The 18,007-nt window shown below is 41.2% G+C and overlaps 1 protein-coding gene across 1 annotated transcript in view; it reads right to left on the reverse strand.

Annotated features, from left to right (window-relative positions):
• RNF207 (ring finger protein 207) overlaps positions 1–18,007 on the reverse strand; it is a 900,262-nt gene that overhangs the window by 425,743 nt on the left and 456,512 nt on the right. The window contains exon 8 of the mRNA XM_086921721.1: positions 16,616–16,662. Within this exon, the coding sequence (XP_086777847.1) occupies positions 16,616–16,662 (47 nt within the window). The remainder of the gene's footprint in view (positions 1–16,615; positions 16,663–18,007) is intronic.

The raw sequence follows: 18,007 nt of genomic DNA on the forward strand, positions 1-18,007 counted from the left end.
CGAGTTATCGATTTTTTGTGTTCCTTTGATTTTCCTGTGTTTTCTTGACACTGAATTATTTATACACAGATGAGTACTTCAATGAACAAGTCATAAGCATTATTGAGGCACACAACAAAACAAAGTGGAAATTCAGGGCACGCGTGAATTGGCTTAGAGTAGCAACAGATACACAAATATCACTCTGGATGTAGAATAAGAACAGCAACCTTGTTACATAATCCAATCAAGGGCCCATGGACTTCTCTCACAATTGCTGAAAGCGGGGGCTCAGCACTCCCAAAATAACCATGATGGAGTTCAGAAGGTGAATAAGCAATAAAGATGTCTTGAAATGTACATTTTATCATTTCACATTGGTGTCCATTCAAATACAGAGGTCAAATTTCAGGCTAAGTCTACTGACAAACTGCTGCTAGTTCTTTTAAAAGGGAATTTAGTGCTTACTTGCCCTTCTCTGACTGCAAAGGTTAGAGGATTTTGTAAAGTGAACTATGCCACAATATTGCTGGAGACACAAAAGGCTGTAGGATGTCCTTTTTCCTGACACACAACAAAATTGAAATACCTGTAAATGAATTGTTCACATATTTCGGACTATATCAGTAGTTAGGAAAGCACAAATAAAGCACATAAAAATGTGATTGAAACAAAGGTTTTAAATTCATCAAAACAAATCAATACACTTGGTTGGATGTATGTCATTACATCGCATACTAATACTACGCGTGCCATTACAACAAGGGTATTACTACGCGATGTCAATGACAACGACATGCCATTACAGCGCACACTTTTACCACGCCTTGCAAAGGTATGCGTGGTAAAGCTATTCTAGCAGTTAAAGTTTGCAAGGTGACAACCCTAAGCCTACATCTACACAACACACTACTCCCACACCTACACTACCCCTAACCCTAAAACACTACGACACTACAACTCTACCCACAGTACTCCCACCCCTGCACTACCCTAAAACACTACTACACTACCCACACTACTCTCACCCCTACACTACCCTAAACCCTAAAACACTACTACACTACAACACTACCCACACTACTACCACCCCTACACTACCCTAAACCCTAAAACACCACTACACTACAACACTAACCACACTACTCCCACCCCTACACTACCCTAAACCCTAAAACACTACAACACTACCCACACTACTCCCACCCATACACTACCCCAAACCATAAAACACTAGGGGGCACATGCATCATTGTAGGAATTTGCATTTCCTAAATTGCGCAACTTAAGGAATCGCAATTTAGGAATTGCAAAATCCTATGCATCAAGAAATCCTAATTTTTTTTAGGATTTCTTAATTTTCGGAATTTGCGATTCCTTAATTGCGAATCGCAATTAAGGAATGGCATTACATTGATTCCTATGGGCCTAGAGGCCCATAGGAATCAATTCCGTTTTGCATTTCTATTTTTTGGAATTCGCAATTTGTTGATGCATTGCAAGGGTGCAGAGGGGGTCCAAAGGACCCCCCCCCCCTGCACCCCTGAAATGTATTTTAAAGTGCATGTTTCACACACACATGTCCTAAGGACATGTGTGTCTGTAACATGACACTTTCCAAAATGCATTTTTGTGCTTTTTTAAAGAATTTCGCAAATTAACACGAGGGTCAACCTCGTGTTAATTTGCACTTCCTATTTCAAAATTCGCATTTTTAAAAAAAATTGATGCACTGCATTAAAGGAATCGCACAAATGCGATTCCTTAAATGCATTCGCATATTTAGGAAATGCAAAAAAAAGCGATTTTTGAAAAATTGTTTCATGCATCCCAAAAACGTTTTTAGGAAGCGCAAACGGCCGAATTTACCGATTCGCACCGTTTGCACTTCCTAAATAGGTTGATGCATGTGCCCGAACGACACTACAAAACTACCCACACTACTCCCACCCCTACACTACCCTAAAACACTAATAAACTACAACACTACCCACACTACTCCCGCCCCTACACTACCTTACACCCTAAAATACTACTACACTACAACACTACCCACACTACTCCCACCCCTACACTACCATAAACCCTAAATCACTACTACACTACAATACTACCCACACTACTCCCACCCCTACACAACCCTAAACCCGAAAACACTACTACACAACACTACTCACACTACTCCCACCCCTACACTATCCAAACCCTAAAACACTACTAAACTACAACACTACCCACACTACTCCCACCCCTAAACTACCCTAAAACACTACAACACTATGACACTACCCACACTACTCCCACCCCTACACTACCCCTAACACTAAAACACTACGACACTACAACACTACCCACACTACTCCCACCCCTACACTACCCTAAACCCTAAAACACTACAACACTACCCACACTACTCCCACCCCTACACCACCCCTAACACTAAAACACTACTACACTACAACACTACTCCCACCCCTAAACTACCCTAAACCCTAAAACACTACTACACTACAATGCTACCCACACTACTACCACCCCTACACAACCCTAAAACACTACTACACTACAACACTACTAACAATCCTCCCACCCCTACACTACCCTAACCCCTAAAACACTAATACGCTACAACACTACCCACACTACTCCCACCCCTACACTACCCTAAATCTAAAACACTACTACACTACCCACACTACTCCCACTACTCCCACCCCTACACTAGCCTAAACCCTAAAACACTACTATACTACAACACTACCCACACTTCTCCCACCCTACACTACCCTAAATCTAAAACACTACTACACTACCCACACTACTCCCACCCCTACACTACCCTAAACCATAAAACACTATGCTACTACCCTACCCTAAACCACTACCCCCACCCTAAGCACAATCAGCCTTACCTCTTTCTTCATGGTTACAGCGTTGCCATCTCTGCTCCCGGTTCCTGCTTCCTGCATCATCAGAGGTGTACGTTGTTTTGAGGAAACAGCCTCAGTTTCCTTACAACGACGTGGATAGCCATTACATCGCATGCGTTGAAAAAGCACATGCACTGAAATGGTATGCGTAGCTTTTACTACGCGTTGTAACATCGCATGCGTTGTAACGCATGCAATGAAAAAGCAACAAGTAGTAAAAGTTGCGTTGTAAGTGCTGTTCCCCCACTTGGTTATGCTAAAATAAAATATCACTGAAAACGGATTTACAATATTGTATGTGTGCTGTATAAGTTTGCCTGTGCAAATGTATTGACCATTTTGACAGAAAATGTGTTGTCTGTAAATGACAGTGTGCTACCATACTATACTTTAAAGATATGTTTCCCACAGTGTGCTCCAAAATGCATCACCAGCTGCGTAGTACATCCTTACCATTATCCTGCTGAATGCATTTGCCACACTTGTTCTTTGTGTGAAGCTTGGATTTTTCACAATCCTTTGACTTCAATGATATAACTTTGATGGCAGAACCCCCACTGAAAATTGTTCCAGCACCACTGGGAATTCTTGGTCAGTATTACTTAACAGGTGCACTATCCTGTTTTTGACACAGTGTACCTTAAAAAGGTGCACCAGGGGCAAACAGGAACAGTGTGCCCTATTACAAGTAATTTGCTGACCCAGGGCAGTCGCATACTAGCACTGCCGCAAGGCAGCTCATTAGTGAAACACTGTATTTCTCTGTGCAGGCTGCACCGACCTGCACTTTTCAAGGTGACATAGAGATCTCCTGTAGGTAGGTGCAGTGAGTGACTGCACCTGCTCGCAGGGGCTGCTAATATCGGACCCAGTGGTGCGGTGGGGGGAGGGGAGGGGACAAAAAAGGTAAACAAACAAAGAAAACACTTACCTGAAATGACCGCTGCCTCTCCTTCGTCCTCAATCATTCCGACATCTTCCTGCACTCCCGGCCAACAGCTGGAAGCACCCTCCCTCACAGACAACCCATAGCCATGCAGCGTTGTGATTGGTCTGAGAACCATGGATTGGTGCACAGAGAGGGACTGGGAGTATTTGCATGTTCCTTACCCGGCTGTGTAATGCAACCTGGTGTGGGACATGCAAAGTGTGCAGGACTGCTTGGGGCACCCTGAGAGGGCAGGCCAAGAGGTCTTGCTCACTTCAGGAGTGAAAATGACTCCTTTCCTTACTCCGTCAGCCCCGGCCGAGAGCCACAGAAGTATATGGAAAAAATAAAATGATAATAACAAAAGTAATTATCATTTTATGTTTCCTTCTGTTCAGTGGGGAGACGCCCCTCCGCCTTAACAGAGGAGCTGCATCTGCCTGCTCTTAGGATGAAGTCTGGGGGTTATGTGATCTCCTTTGCCCCTTGTACAGGTCAAACTTGGGTTGCACCCTCACTGTGTGCCATCTTTTGTGGCACACACTCAGTGCACCACCTGATCTCCTGACGAGCTCCATGCCTCTGCGCAGGCATCCATAACAAGGCATAAGTGTAAAGTCTGAGGGCCTGATTTAGATCTTGGCGGATACTCATTCAACTGAAATATAACTCCCATTGTATCCTATGGAATTGATATTTGGGCAGACAGGCTATCCGTCACCGTTGTAACAGATTAATCCGTCCACCAAGATCTAAATCAGGCCAAAAGTGTTTACCTCATTAGCATGGGGCCACATGTCCATGACAATGAGGGAAATCCACTGCAGATTGCGCCAGTGCTCTACGTGCATTGGCATTACCTGTTTTACAGAAGAGTGCACACAAGCCTAATTTTTTCTGTAATGCTACAGTGGCCCAGGGGCAAAGAAAATGGGCTCAAACACCCAGTGTCTCCTGGGCCCACTCTTTATTTATTTATTTTTATTTATTTCTTTCGATTTATATAGCGCTATATAACCCCGGGGTCTCTAAGCGCTTAGTAGAATGACCACTAGTCTTAGAACATGCACATGTAGATTTCATCTTATTTTGTGAACAATTCTGTTTGCTGGGAACTGAAGGGTTGCTAATTGTTGCTTGTAATATAGAATACAAAAATATTGCCTTCCTATACTTAAACAGGTAAGTACAAAAATATTGATTAAAAAATATTGAAATAAAAAATATAAAATTAAAAAATATATAAAATAAAATACAGTAAATATATTAAATAATATTATTTTTAACAAACAAAATAAAAATTAATAAACATTTTAACTAAATATTACAAATAAACTCAAATAAAAAAATATAAACATAGAAACATAATATTTTATACATATATATTTAAATAATATCTTTATTTAATTTGTAAACTTTAAAATGATGTACAAATAAAATATATATATATCAATATTTTAAAATAAAAAAACATTCTAAGTGATTTAAAACGTTAAATTATGTTTAAACATTCAAACTTACAATAAATGCAACAGTAGGAAAAATGTTGGATAGAGAAGGGGTAAAAATTACTATTCCCACTCCAACAAGTACAAAAGTAGGGAAAGTGCTGGATAGCAGAGGGGTAAAAATTACTATTCCCACTCATGTAAAAGAAACAGTAGGGAAAGTGTTTGATAGCGGAGAGGAAAAAATTACTATTCCCACTCCAGTGAGTGCAACAGTAGGGAAAGTGCTGGATAGCGGAGGGGTAAAAATTACTATTCCCACCCCAATGACTGCAACAGTAGGAAAGTGCTGGATAGTGGAGGGGTAAAAATAACTATTCCCAGTCCAGTGAGTGCAACAGTAGGGAAAGTGCTGGATGGCATAGAGGTCATATTTACTATTCCCACTCCAGGGAGTGCAACAGTAAGGAAAGTGCTGGATAGTGGAGGGTTAAACATTACTATTCCCAATGCAGTGAGTGCAACAGTAGGGAAAGTGCTGGATAGTGGAGGGGGAAAAATTACTATTCCCACTCCAGTGAGTGCAACCGTAGGGAAAGTGCTGGTTAGCGGAGGGGTACAAATTACAATTCCCACTCCAGTGAGTGCAACTGTTTGGAAAGTGCTGGATAGCGAGGGGTAAAAACTACTATTCCCACTCCAGTGAGTGCAACCGTAGGGAAAGTGCTGGAAAGCGGAGGGGTAAAAATTACTATTCCAACTCCAGTAAAAGAAACAGTAGGGAAAGTGTTTGATAGCGGAGAGTAAAACATTACTATTCCCACTCCAGTGCGTGTAACGGTAGGGAAAGTGCTGGATAGTTGAGGGGTAAAAAATTACTATTCCCACTCCAATTAGTTTAACAGTAGGGAAAGTGCTAGATAACTGAGGGGTAAAAATTACTATTCCCACTCCAGTGAGTGCAACAGCAGGGAAAGTGCTGGATAGTGGAGGGTTAAAAATTACTATTCCCACTCCAGTTAAGAAACAGTAGGGAAAATGTTTGATAGCGGAGAGGAAAAAAATACTATTCCCACTCCAGTGAGTGCAACAGTAGGGAAAGTGCTGGATAGCGGAGGGGTAAAAATTACTATTCCCAGTCCAGTGAGTGCAACAGTAGGGTAAGTGCTGAATAGCGGAGGGGGAAAAATTACTATATCCACTCCAGTAAGAGAAACAGTAGAGAAAGTGTTGGATAGTGGAGAGGAATAAAATGACTATTCCCACTCCAATGAGTACAACAGTAAGGAAAGTGCTGGATAGTGGAGGGTTAAAAATTACTATTCCCAGTGCAGTGAGTGCAACAGTAGGGAAAGTGCTGGATACTGGAGGGGGAAACATACTATTACCACTCTAGTGAGTGCAACCGCAGTGAAAGTACTGGATAGCGGAGGGGTAAAAATTACTATTCCCACTCCAGTGAGTGCAACAGTAGGGAAAGTGTTGGATAGAAGAGAGGTCAAATTTACTATTCCCACTACAGTGAGTGCAACAGTAGGGAAAGTGCTGGATAGCGGAGGGCGGGGGAATTACTATTTCCACTCCAGTAAGACAAACAGTAGAGAAAGTGTTGGATAGCAGAGAGGAAAAAAATACTATTCCCACTCCAATGAGTGCAACAGTAGGGAAAGTGCTGGATAGCAGAGGGGTAAAAAAAACTATTCCCACTCCAGTGAGTGAAACAGTAAGGAAAGTGCTGAATAGGGGAGGGGGAAGCATTACTATTCCCACTCCAAAGAGTGCAACAGTAGAGAAAGTGCTGGATTGCAGAGAAACAAAAATTACTAATAACATTTAAACAATATCATTTTTTTAAATCATAGAAATCAATCAACTATATTTCAAAAATATACATTAAAATATATTAAACATATAAAATAAAAACATATTATAATACAAATTACATATAACAAAAAGCTACAAATAATATATAAAAATAATTAATAAACACATTTAACATCTTCCGTGTGTCGGGCGCCCCCCGGTTGTCTGACGTCACGGTGGGCATGGGCAGAAAATGTCTGGGGCCGTCCATTTTCCGCTCGTTTGGAATTCTCCCGCACAGCAGGAGAATTTGTGCTGCAATGAAGAGGTCAAAACAATAATTATTTAAAAGGAGCAAATATTAACAGAATTATGTAAAACATAAATGTATTTATTTTGTTTCCTACCCTAGAACACCACACCAATAAAAAAACCCCACCTAAAACGTTTTATTTACCTTTATTTCCATAATTAACAATTAATATTCTAAAAAAATATTAATAATAAACATTCATTAAATACACATACTTTAACACTATAATATCCACAACACACACCTAAAACTAATTACACAATTACCATATTTAATTTCTAATTAATTATTTAAAGTTAATTAACAAATTATTAATTTATCAATTAAAAGTAATTTACTTCCTACACTTCCCACCATTTACACCTATAAACACCACAAGACACACCTAAACCTATATTCACAATGAACATAATTAATTACTAATTCATTATTTAAAATTAACAACTAATTATTAAATCATCAATTAAACATAAATTACTTCCCACCCTTTCACCAATTACAACTATGCATTCTACAACACACACCTAAAATTAATTACACAATTACCATAACTAATTACTAATTAATTATTTAAAATTGATTAACATCTAATTAATAAATAATCAATTAAAAATAAATTACTTCCCATCCTTCCCACCATTTACACCTATACATACCACAACACACACCTAAAATTATTTACACAATCACCACAATTAATTGACAATCAATTAATAAACAATAACAAATTATTAATTAATTCTTAAAAAATTATGTTTCACATTTAGCACTATAATCTCAATTAAACAAATATTAATGAATACAAATATTCAATACATTTAATATAATTAAATTACTTCCCACCCTATTCCCCTATAAACCCACAACCCGCTACAGTAGTAATGATGCAATGAATTAATAACTACTAAAATTTTTACACATATAATAAAAGTACAAACAATCCTTAAACATAAAATATATACTAAAATACAAAACATTAATAAAAAAATCAATAATGTTAACATGCATATTTTTTGCAAATGATTTTAAACATCGATATTACTTACCTCACAATCGATATTCTTGTCCACGATATTTTTTCTGGCGATATTTCTCACCCAAGATATTTTTACCTCGATATTGGTGCAACTCGATATTTATACATCAATATTTAGGGGACTATTAGGATGGCGGTGCTGGAACCGGCCGCCAGTGGTCCTACTTGTGCGATTAGGATGCCACCGCCATGTGGCGGTGGCATCCTCTATTTCCAGCATTGTGGCGGGCGGTGCTCACTGCACCAACCGCCACAATGCTGGGAGTGCACTGTGTGCATTGTCATGCACAAGGTGACAGGCACTGTGCAGTGCCTGCCACGTTGCCCATGACAATGTAGGGGGGTACCCATCTGTACCCCCAATACCCTGGGGGACCGCAACGGTCCCCCAGAAAGCAGACTCTGCAAGGCTTTCCTTGGCGTGGTCTCCGCCTGGAAAGCCATGCACCACTGCCCATGCTAGCAGACACCACCACCACATCTAGCCCCTACTCAGCCGGGTCTACTGGTCAACCGGCGGAAAACCGGCGGACGGTCTTTCTGTCCGTCGGGGTTCCCCCTGCCATACTAATATGGGGGGAAAGTGGGTGGTGGGCGGGGTATGATGTAGGGCGGATCGCCACCGCCATGCGGGCAGTGGAGGTCCGCCCTACATTCTAATAGACCCCTAAGTCTATGCACCAATCTGTTCACGTAGAGTCAACTCCTCACAATGAGTTAGGGAAGTGACAAACACAAATAATTTTATGTCAGCTAGGAACTTCCAACAAAAATACCCCTACTGTTTACATCAGAAGTGTCAATAAAAAGTAAATGCGCTGGGAGGACCTATATTTCTTGTCAACCGGGTTTGCAATTTATTTTCGTCAGAAAATAGCTAGAAGTGCAGAAGTTGATTTTGTGTATATCAATTACTGTATGAAAATTCAGTCTCAACCCATCTGTTTATTTGTTTGGAGATAGCGAGGAAGCCTAGAGACAAGTGGTGATACACCCAAAACCAGTGGAAAAGAGATAGAGAGTGAAATCGAAAGATGGAGGTAAAGAGAGGGAGAAAAAGAAGATAACCAGAGAGAGATAGATAGATACAAACTGACAGACACACAGAGATAGCCAGGGCAATCATGTGCTGCTCACCACAAGCCAGGCAGGTTCTCTCACTTGATGTGAGAAAACAATCTTGATATTTTCACATTGCAGAGATAGCTGTGGTATGTGGCATACGATTCTTCCCATGCATCACCTGACGTTGGGACCAGTGGTTAATTTGTTTAAGACATAAGTGCTGGGGCCGTTGTCAGGAGGTAGTTTGTACCAGCCCATTTCTCCTGTTAGTGCTGCCTAAAACAGAACCAACTATTAACCATGAAAGTGGGGAGAGGATGTGGCATAATAGCCAGAGCTGCTTACTTAAGAGCTCGGGAACCAGGTTCAAGTCTCAGTGTCGTCTCAACATCCTGTGATTCGAGTCAAATCTCTAAAGCTCCCTGTGCATAAATGAATTTATCCTTAACTGATGCTCATGAAAAGCACTGGTGTTGATGATTAAGTGTGGGTGCTGAGCACTGGAAACCACCAGCTCAAATTAAGTACTACAAAAACAGCTGAGAGGTATTTTAGTATTCCAGAATTACTAGGCGCAACTCCTGGGTTGCCGCAAGGTGATATGTTAAAACGATACTCAGTATAGGCAATGAGGCGAGCGGTAATACCCCCAAAACCGCTCCAAAAAGGACCAGCAAGCTGATCCACACAATTTAGAAAAAACAACTATGCCCCTGCACTATACACAGTCAATGAGTAAATAGTAATGGTATAAGTTTGCTCTTTAGAAAAGTAATGAAGGTATCAGGACAACTCTAAACATTAAGTAACTCTCCGAGAATGAGTACATATGAATCGAGATATATAGGTGGATAGACAGTCTTTTCTTGGTGTAGTCACTTCTGTTTATTGTTCCATAGCAAAAGCCAACACGTGTTTCATCGCAGGAAACAAACTGCGAATCTTCAGGGCTTTATTGAATCATCTATTGGACTAGATAAATTACACCCGGATGTCTAGTCCTCAATCCTGTTGTCCGAGTCAGATGGAAACCGGGCGGAGAAAAAGTTCGTGGATGGGCGGGTGCGCCGTTTAGTCCACGTAGGAAGTGCACCTTATCTGTGTCAATCTCCCTCTTTAGTTGCCCGGCGCCGTGTATCGAAGAGGGAAAGTAACAAGATCGTGTACAGCCAGAACATAAAATTGATATTCCGAATTCAGTTTCCACGTAACGCCCAGACTGGGCTTTTGCAAATACGAACTTTCTTTTCCTCAGGAGGACACTCAACAGAGTCTGCACACTGACCGGCCATCTCCCCTAAACTCGATATCACAACAGGATTCAAATTAAGTACTAGTTAGGACACACAAAGACAGGCCTCAGAAACGAAAACGAAATGGGACAGGGAGAAAGAAAGAAACAGGAAGGACACTGACACGCACCAAATTATTATGTAACCTTTCTATTCCAATCAGATGAGACTTTAATATGGGGAGTTCTCTGCCTTTCATTGCTTTTGCTTTAGGTCCTGTCACTTGCCTCATTGATGGCCTCCCAAAAATCACAAATAATGTTTTATGATGATGATGCCATCTCATGTCATGCCTCAAGATGTCTGCTAAATTTCTCAAACCATAGGCCTGCCAAATGGAAGTACTAGTTTTAGTAAACAAGGACGACATATGGCTTTCAGGTCTTGACCTGCATCATTAGGAGTTAGATATATCATTTTAGATCAGTGTTTCCCAGAAAGTGGTTCCCTTTCAAGCAGATCTTTGGTGGGTAGTACAATTCTGAGCAATAAATAAAGATGCTTTTAAATTGTGTATTTATGTTGTCACCTTGGTGGGGCTTCAGAACAGAGGTCAAATGCCAGGCTATGTCTTCTGACAGACTAATGCTTGTTTTCTAATGTGGTAATTGATGTTTAAACAAACTGATAGCGTGGCCCTCAACCTGAGCAACGTCCCCTGGTCACAGCGTGAAACCCATTCATTGGGCTATACAGGTTCTACGAACATTAATCAAAAAAGTTCATATTCTTTGAAGGAATCTGGGTATTTATTTTTTCTTTTTCATGAAAGTTGTATCATCACATTCATATTCAAAGATCCAGCCTTGTGAAATTCAAAATTATAATGTCCAATGCATTTCGGCTAGGGGCTAGCCTTCATCAGGGACTGGGATCTAAAAACAAATATGGGGATATGTCAGGGACCTAGGTCATGATCATAATTATATGACAACAGTAATTCCCAAACTGATACAGTGTAAACTAAGTGTAGCCAAAACAATGCATTAACGGGGTGATAGGAAACATAAGTCAAACAGATGGTGTATATGGTCTGGTAAGATGTAAAAGGTAAAATAGGACGAAGAACCTTCACCAAAATACACGTGTAAGAACGGAAAATAAATCGTGCACAGGTAAAATGAAGCTCCAAGTGATCCGAAGTGTCCATGCGGAAAGATTCTTAAGAATTGAAGAATGTTACCGATTACCCTCCACCAAAAATAGTCGAGCTTCCAGTAAAGCCGATAATCAAGAAAGCAGAGTGCTGTGACTCGTAAAGTGCCCGGAAACTACAAAGAAAAGGAAATTAACGCGTAGGGAAAGATCGTTTTGTTCAAGCCGCTTACCGGTGAAATTAAATAGCGTGCCCGTGAGCCGCTTCACGGAGGGTGTGTCCACTCGTTCGAAAGCCCTCGTTTAATGAGTGCGTAAAACTAGAACCAAAACATAAACAAAGGACCAAGTTCCGCTGTGTGTCATGGAAATAGAAAAAGGAAGTGTAGAAAGCAAGAAAAATACGGTGCCATGATGGGAAAGTGTATGAAGTGTGTTGAGACAGGGAAAAACCAAGGGTCAAGACAAGTAATATCGGAAAAATACTGAACAGGGCAAAACACATATTTAATCAGCCAAACGTCATGGTAGTCTGAAAATAGGGTGAAAATAGGGGCGTGTCATACAGTGCTAAGGTAGCTGTGATAGTAATGAAAAAATGAAAACATAATAAACGAAACCATATTAACGATAATGGTTCATGATCAGTCTCTTGGAAAAGCAAAACAGGCAATTATAAGACAACATGCAGAGTCCATACTGATAGCAAGATATGTAGCTCTCATCATAGGTAACATTTAAATTCAGTTCTTTCATTCATTCCGGTCGGTTTCAGTGTTTCCAGTTTAAAAATCCAGAAGTTTTCTCTACGTAGCATATTGTTGTGGTTATCAACACCTTCACATTTTCGAACAATTTCAAGTATGGTAAATCTGAGTTGGCTCACATTATGTGAAGCTTCACAAAAATGGGTTGCAACAGTGGATTTAGTCTGTTTATTCCGAATGTTAGATTTGTGTTCATTCAGTCTCACTTTCATCTTTCTCTCAGTTTTGCCCACGTAACCTTGTCCACAGGGACATTTCAATAGGTATATGACATTCGCCGAATCACATGTTGCTGAAACACGTAGCTTGATCTTGTGGCCTTTGCTAGGATGCGTGATTACATTCCCTCTGATGACGTTGTTACAGTGACTGCAGTTATGGCAGGGCAGGGTGCCATTGAAAACTTCCTCAGGATTATTGGTCCAGGATTTAATCATGTTCCCCAGGTTCGTGCCTCTCTGGTATGCGAAAAGGTGCTTTTCGTTGAATATGTTATTGAAGTCAACTTCTTGAGCTAGTATCGCCCAATGTTTGGTAATGATGTTTTTGAAGACTTTGCTCTTAGTAGAATATTTAGAAACCACCACAATTCTTGTGTTCTCTTTCTTTGGAGCTTGAATCAACAAAGTATCCCTGTCTTTTTGAGCACATCTATCTTTTGCTTCATCCAATATTTTCTGGGGATATCCTCTTTTTTTAAATCTTTCTTCCATTTCATGGATTCTAATCTCTGATGTAACTGGGGAAGAAACAATCTGTTTCACTCGCAACATTTGCGAGTAGGGCAAGTGCGTTTTCAAAGGGTTGTTGTGAAAGCTATTGTAATGCAACAGATTGTTGCGGTCAGTCTGTTTTCTGTAAATGTCAGTTTCAAATAGTGGCCCATTTCTACGTATTTCTACATCAAGAAACGTGATTTTGTTAGCATTCATCTCAGAAGTAAATTGGATGCGTTCATCACGTGAGTTGAGTTCAGTAATGGCATTCCTTGATTGCGGTTCGGAACCAGACCAGATCACGAACATGTCGTCTATATACCTCAGTATTATTCTGGCATTGGATTTCCATGGTTCTCTATCAAGGATATATTCATTCTCGAAGTATTCCATGTATAGATTCGCGTAGACCGGATCCGCCGAGTTTCCCATGGCCGTCCCAGTCAACTGCAAATAATATTTGCCTTGCCATTCAAAATAGCTGTGAAAAAGAGTGAAATGAAGGAGCTCCATAAGGAACACTTTAAAGTCTGAATCCATTTCCGTGTTGAGCAATGTCTGTTCTATCGCCTCAATTCCATCCTGGTGAGGAATAGAAGTATACAAGGACCTGACGTCCATGCTACATAATATAACTTCTTCGTTCTCTACTAGTGGTACTGTACCTAACCTTTCCAAAAAATGGGTCGTGTCCTTCACAAATGTTCTCATCCTCATTACATTTGCCTGCAAGTGTTTATCTAACAGTTGGCCAATGGGTTGGTGAATGCTCCCAACAGTAGATACGATGGGTCGAAAGGGAGGTTGAGTCAAATCTTTATGTATCTTAGGCAACATATGTATTGCCGGACTCCTCGGGTGTTCAGTGATCAGGAATTTCTTGGTTCTTTCATTTATGATTCCGTCATCAAGAGCTTTGTTGACAATGTAATCCAAAAGTAAATAGGTATGTGTGTCCCCCAGGTGTTTCTCCACCTCTTGTTCATAATGAGAAGTGTTCATCACCACAATAGCTCCCCCCTTGTCAGCTTTCTGACAAGTGATGTGAGGGTTATTCGCAATTCTTCGAAGTGTTTGAATCTGTTTCTGTGTCAGGTTATGCTGTCTGGTCTTCCCCTTGAAGCTTAGTTTGGATAACTCAGCTCTCACTAAGTTTTCAAAAGAGTCCAATGTTTTATGAGTTATGGGAGCCTCATAGGTGCTGTGTGGTGTCAATCCTAATAGTTGGTCCTCTTTCGTGTCTTTTTTGTCGGTGACCATGTTCTCAAAGAAATGCCTCAAGCGCAGTTTCCTCATCAGTTTGTACAGCGAGATTTCCAACTCCAATTTGCTTGTTTCGTGGTGGAAACAAATGTTTACAAACTCCTCTCATTTTGCAGTCAGAGAAAGACAAGTGAATAATGTGACAATCTTGCTGGGAAACAGGGAGAGAGAAAGGAAAGGCTGCAGGATGCCATGTTTCTGGTAACACACAACAAAATCTAAATACCTTTAAATGAACACATTCAGCACTTCAGGAAAGCAAAAATTAAGCATATATATATTTTTTTAATTCTGAAGTGTGATGGAAACAAAAATTTTAAAAGAATCAAAACAAGTCAAGACACTTTACTTGGTGATGCATAAATGATAAATATTCACTGAAACCGTATGTCCACACATCCCTTGTGTGCAATCTAGTTTTATCAATAAAATTGTATGTCTGTGCACATTTAGGGGCCATTTAAATGGAACATGTGCTGTCTGTATAGGCAGTGTGTTAGTACAAGATGCTTTAATTACAAAACACAAAATTGTTTACCTCATGCCCATTAAAGCAAGGATGGGGTTATCAATACTGCAGCAGATGCAGTTGAACCTGGGCCTGTTGGGGTGAGTGGCCCATTGCACTCTAGTTTTGTTTCTCTTTCACAACCCAGCCAGTGAGTATGAGTGCAAATTTACTTTCATGGGATTAGGGTGAACACAACACTTGCTGCAACACTGATGTGCATTTCTTCAAGTTATAAAGCTGGGGGCGTTTTATTAAAAGTTCACATATTGCATGGCAGCAAGCAAAGTTGCTGTGCTGCTCTGCTTGAATAGGAGAGAGCTGAAGAGTGCCATGTCTACTAATATGGGGCTCTTCAGCTGTCTCTGCACTCATCAGCTTGAGGCTGCCTAGCACCAATGCAGGCACCCATGCTGGTGCAAGGGTGCCTGAATTATGGGTGGGATTGCTTTTGTGCAGGGAAGGGTGACTTCCTGAACAAAACAATCTTTAATGGCGTATTCCTTTTTCTATTTGTGATTCCAAATACATCAGGCACAGAAAGAGAAAGTATTGAGGAGAAATAAAGACATTTCTGTCAGAGTGGCGAACCATTTTGGTGCAATCCCAGGTACAAGTAACACAAAGATGGTGCAGGGCAAACTTCTGGCTTCATCCTGGCACATTACAATGATAGCAATTCCAAGTAATGCCCGCCCAGAAGTTTTGTAATTTTCACTTTGTCTCCCTTAGGCTAAGGGCAATGGAACATATGAAAAGTTTGCAGTAGCTCCCATTTCCCTTTGCTCTCTGCCATCTAGTCCTGTCTCGCCACAATACTGCCTAACCACTCTTGATGGCTTGACCTCATCCACCAGAACTTCATGACCTCCTTTTCCAATGTACAATTTCTAGATTCCCCTCAATCTCTGGTCAGTTTGCCAAGTGCTGCCACTTTCTTTTCCCTCTACCCATTTACCGGTGGCTCACACTGATCTCATGATCCTCCCCTTGCACTCTGCTCTCCTCACCTTCCTCTCTCTTGGCTTCCCTAGAACCAAAAGATCTCCTTTGGGCCAGAGTGCTAGTCCCACCTTGGCAGGCATTCAGACGCCGAGTCTCCACCTTATTCCCGGATTCATGTCCCACTTAAGCTCCCCTTCCCCCTTTCCCATTGTCCTTGCTCCATGTGCTCAAAGCACCTCCCATAGAAATCTCATAGTGGTTCCTCACTAGGAGCTCCAGCTCCATTCTTCAATTTCCTCTTGCTCACCCTCTCTATTCCTATCCCTGGTAGCAGGGGTCCCTCAGCTCTTCCCATTGTCCAATACCTGAGCTCCTAGGCCCAGCCAAGAGTCCCCAGTCCTTTACCCTTCTCCCTATACCACATCTATTGCATGGCCCTCTTCTCCATCTGCTTGCACCTTTTCCTATGCCTGTGTTAGTAAGTCTCACCATCTTAAGCATTTAACTTTTCTACATCTCTTACTTACCACTGTACAGCTTTTAGTAGAATCTTCCTTCTCTCAGCCAGTTTCTCCTGCAAAACATGTGAGTGCAAAGTTAGTTGAAGTATGCACTCATCCTTGGGGGGCACTTGACACAATAAGCGAGACATTAAATTATATAATCTGAAGGTAAAATAGAGTTTATACTCGCAGTGTTCTTGTTCTCAATACAACACATAATTTCCCAAATCCATGAACGAATCCCTCCTTATGTATGCCTGCAAAGGTTTATAGATATCTGTGCTATAATTACTACTGGGATATTTGTAGCAGTCACTTTAAACAGTAAGAGAACAAATGATTTACTTAAATTGTGGGAACAGACGGTATGGTATGAAGTTTTAGTTTCCCTTTACCTTCTAATTAGCCCCAGATGAACATTTGATAAAACATTAGATAAAAACAACCATTAGCTAACCCAATAAATTGCACTTTTGTATGCTAATAAAAGAAAATATAGGCATGCATACATGGAACTACAAGCATTAGGTCGTTAAGGCCAGACCTACTGGCTTTTCCAATGCTCTATTTTGAGTGGCCATGTAGATCTTGGTTGAATTCATCATCATTCTTTAGCTCACTTCGCCACCCCAGTTCAGACACAGCTATATGCAAATCAGTCTTGACCCTGTGCCTCATGGGAACAGTCCAGTCCAAACTGCCAAGCCATGTCTTCCCTGGACCGGTAACAAGCATCCTGTGCCAGTTTCCAGCTAACAGCCCTCATCAGCCAGGCTAGCTTGAATCCAGTGGCAAAGTGAGCAAGGGACCCACGTCTGGGAATAACCCTGCCAATTTAGGGTGAAGAAAGCAAACACAAGGAGATGATGGACGAGGCGCTGAAACTTTTCAGACACTCATCCCCAGTTAGATATCTGGGTTGAATTCATCATTGTTCTTTAGCTCACTTCGCCAACCCAGTTCTGACACAGCTGTATGCAAATCAGTCTTGACCCTGTACCTCATGGGAACAGTCCAGTCCGAATAGCCAAGCCATGTCTTCCTTGGACCGGAAATAAGCATCTTGGGACCGGTTTCAGGCAAACAGCCCTCATCAGCTTGGCTAGCTTGAATCCAGTGGCAAAGTGAGCAAGGGACCCACATCTGGGCATACCATGCCAATTTAGGGCAAAGAAAGCAAACACAAGGAGATGATGGACGGAACGCTGAAACTTTTCAGCCACTCACCCCCAGTCACAGATCTGGGTTGAATCCATCATGGGAACAGTCCAGTCCGAACTGCCAGTGCCAATCCATGTCTTCCCTGGACAGGAAACAAGCATAGTGGGACTGGTTTCGGGCTAACAGCCCTCATCAGCCAGTTTTAGCACTCCGTCCATCATCTCTTTGTGTTTGCTTTGTTCGCCCTAAGTAGGC

This window comes from Lissotriton vulgaris, chromosome 5 (genome assembly GCF_964263255.1).
Source record: "Lissotriton vulgaris chromosome 5, aLisVul1.2, whole genome shotgun sequence".
NCBI lineage: Eukaryota > Metazoa > Chordata > Amphibia > Caudata > Salamandridae > Lissotriton > Lissotriton vulgaris.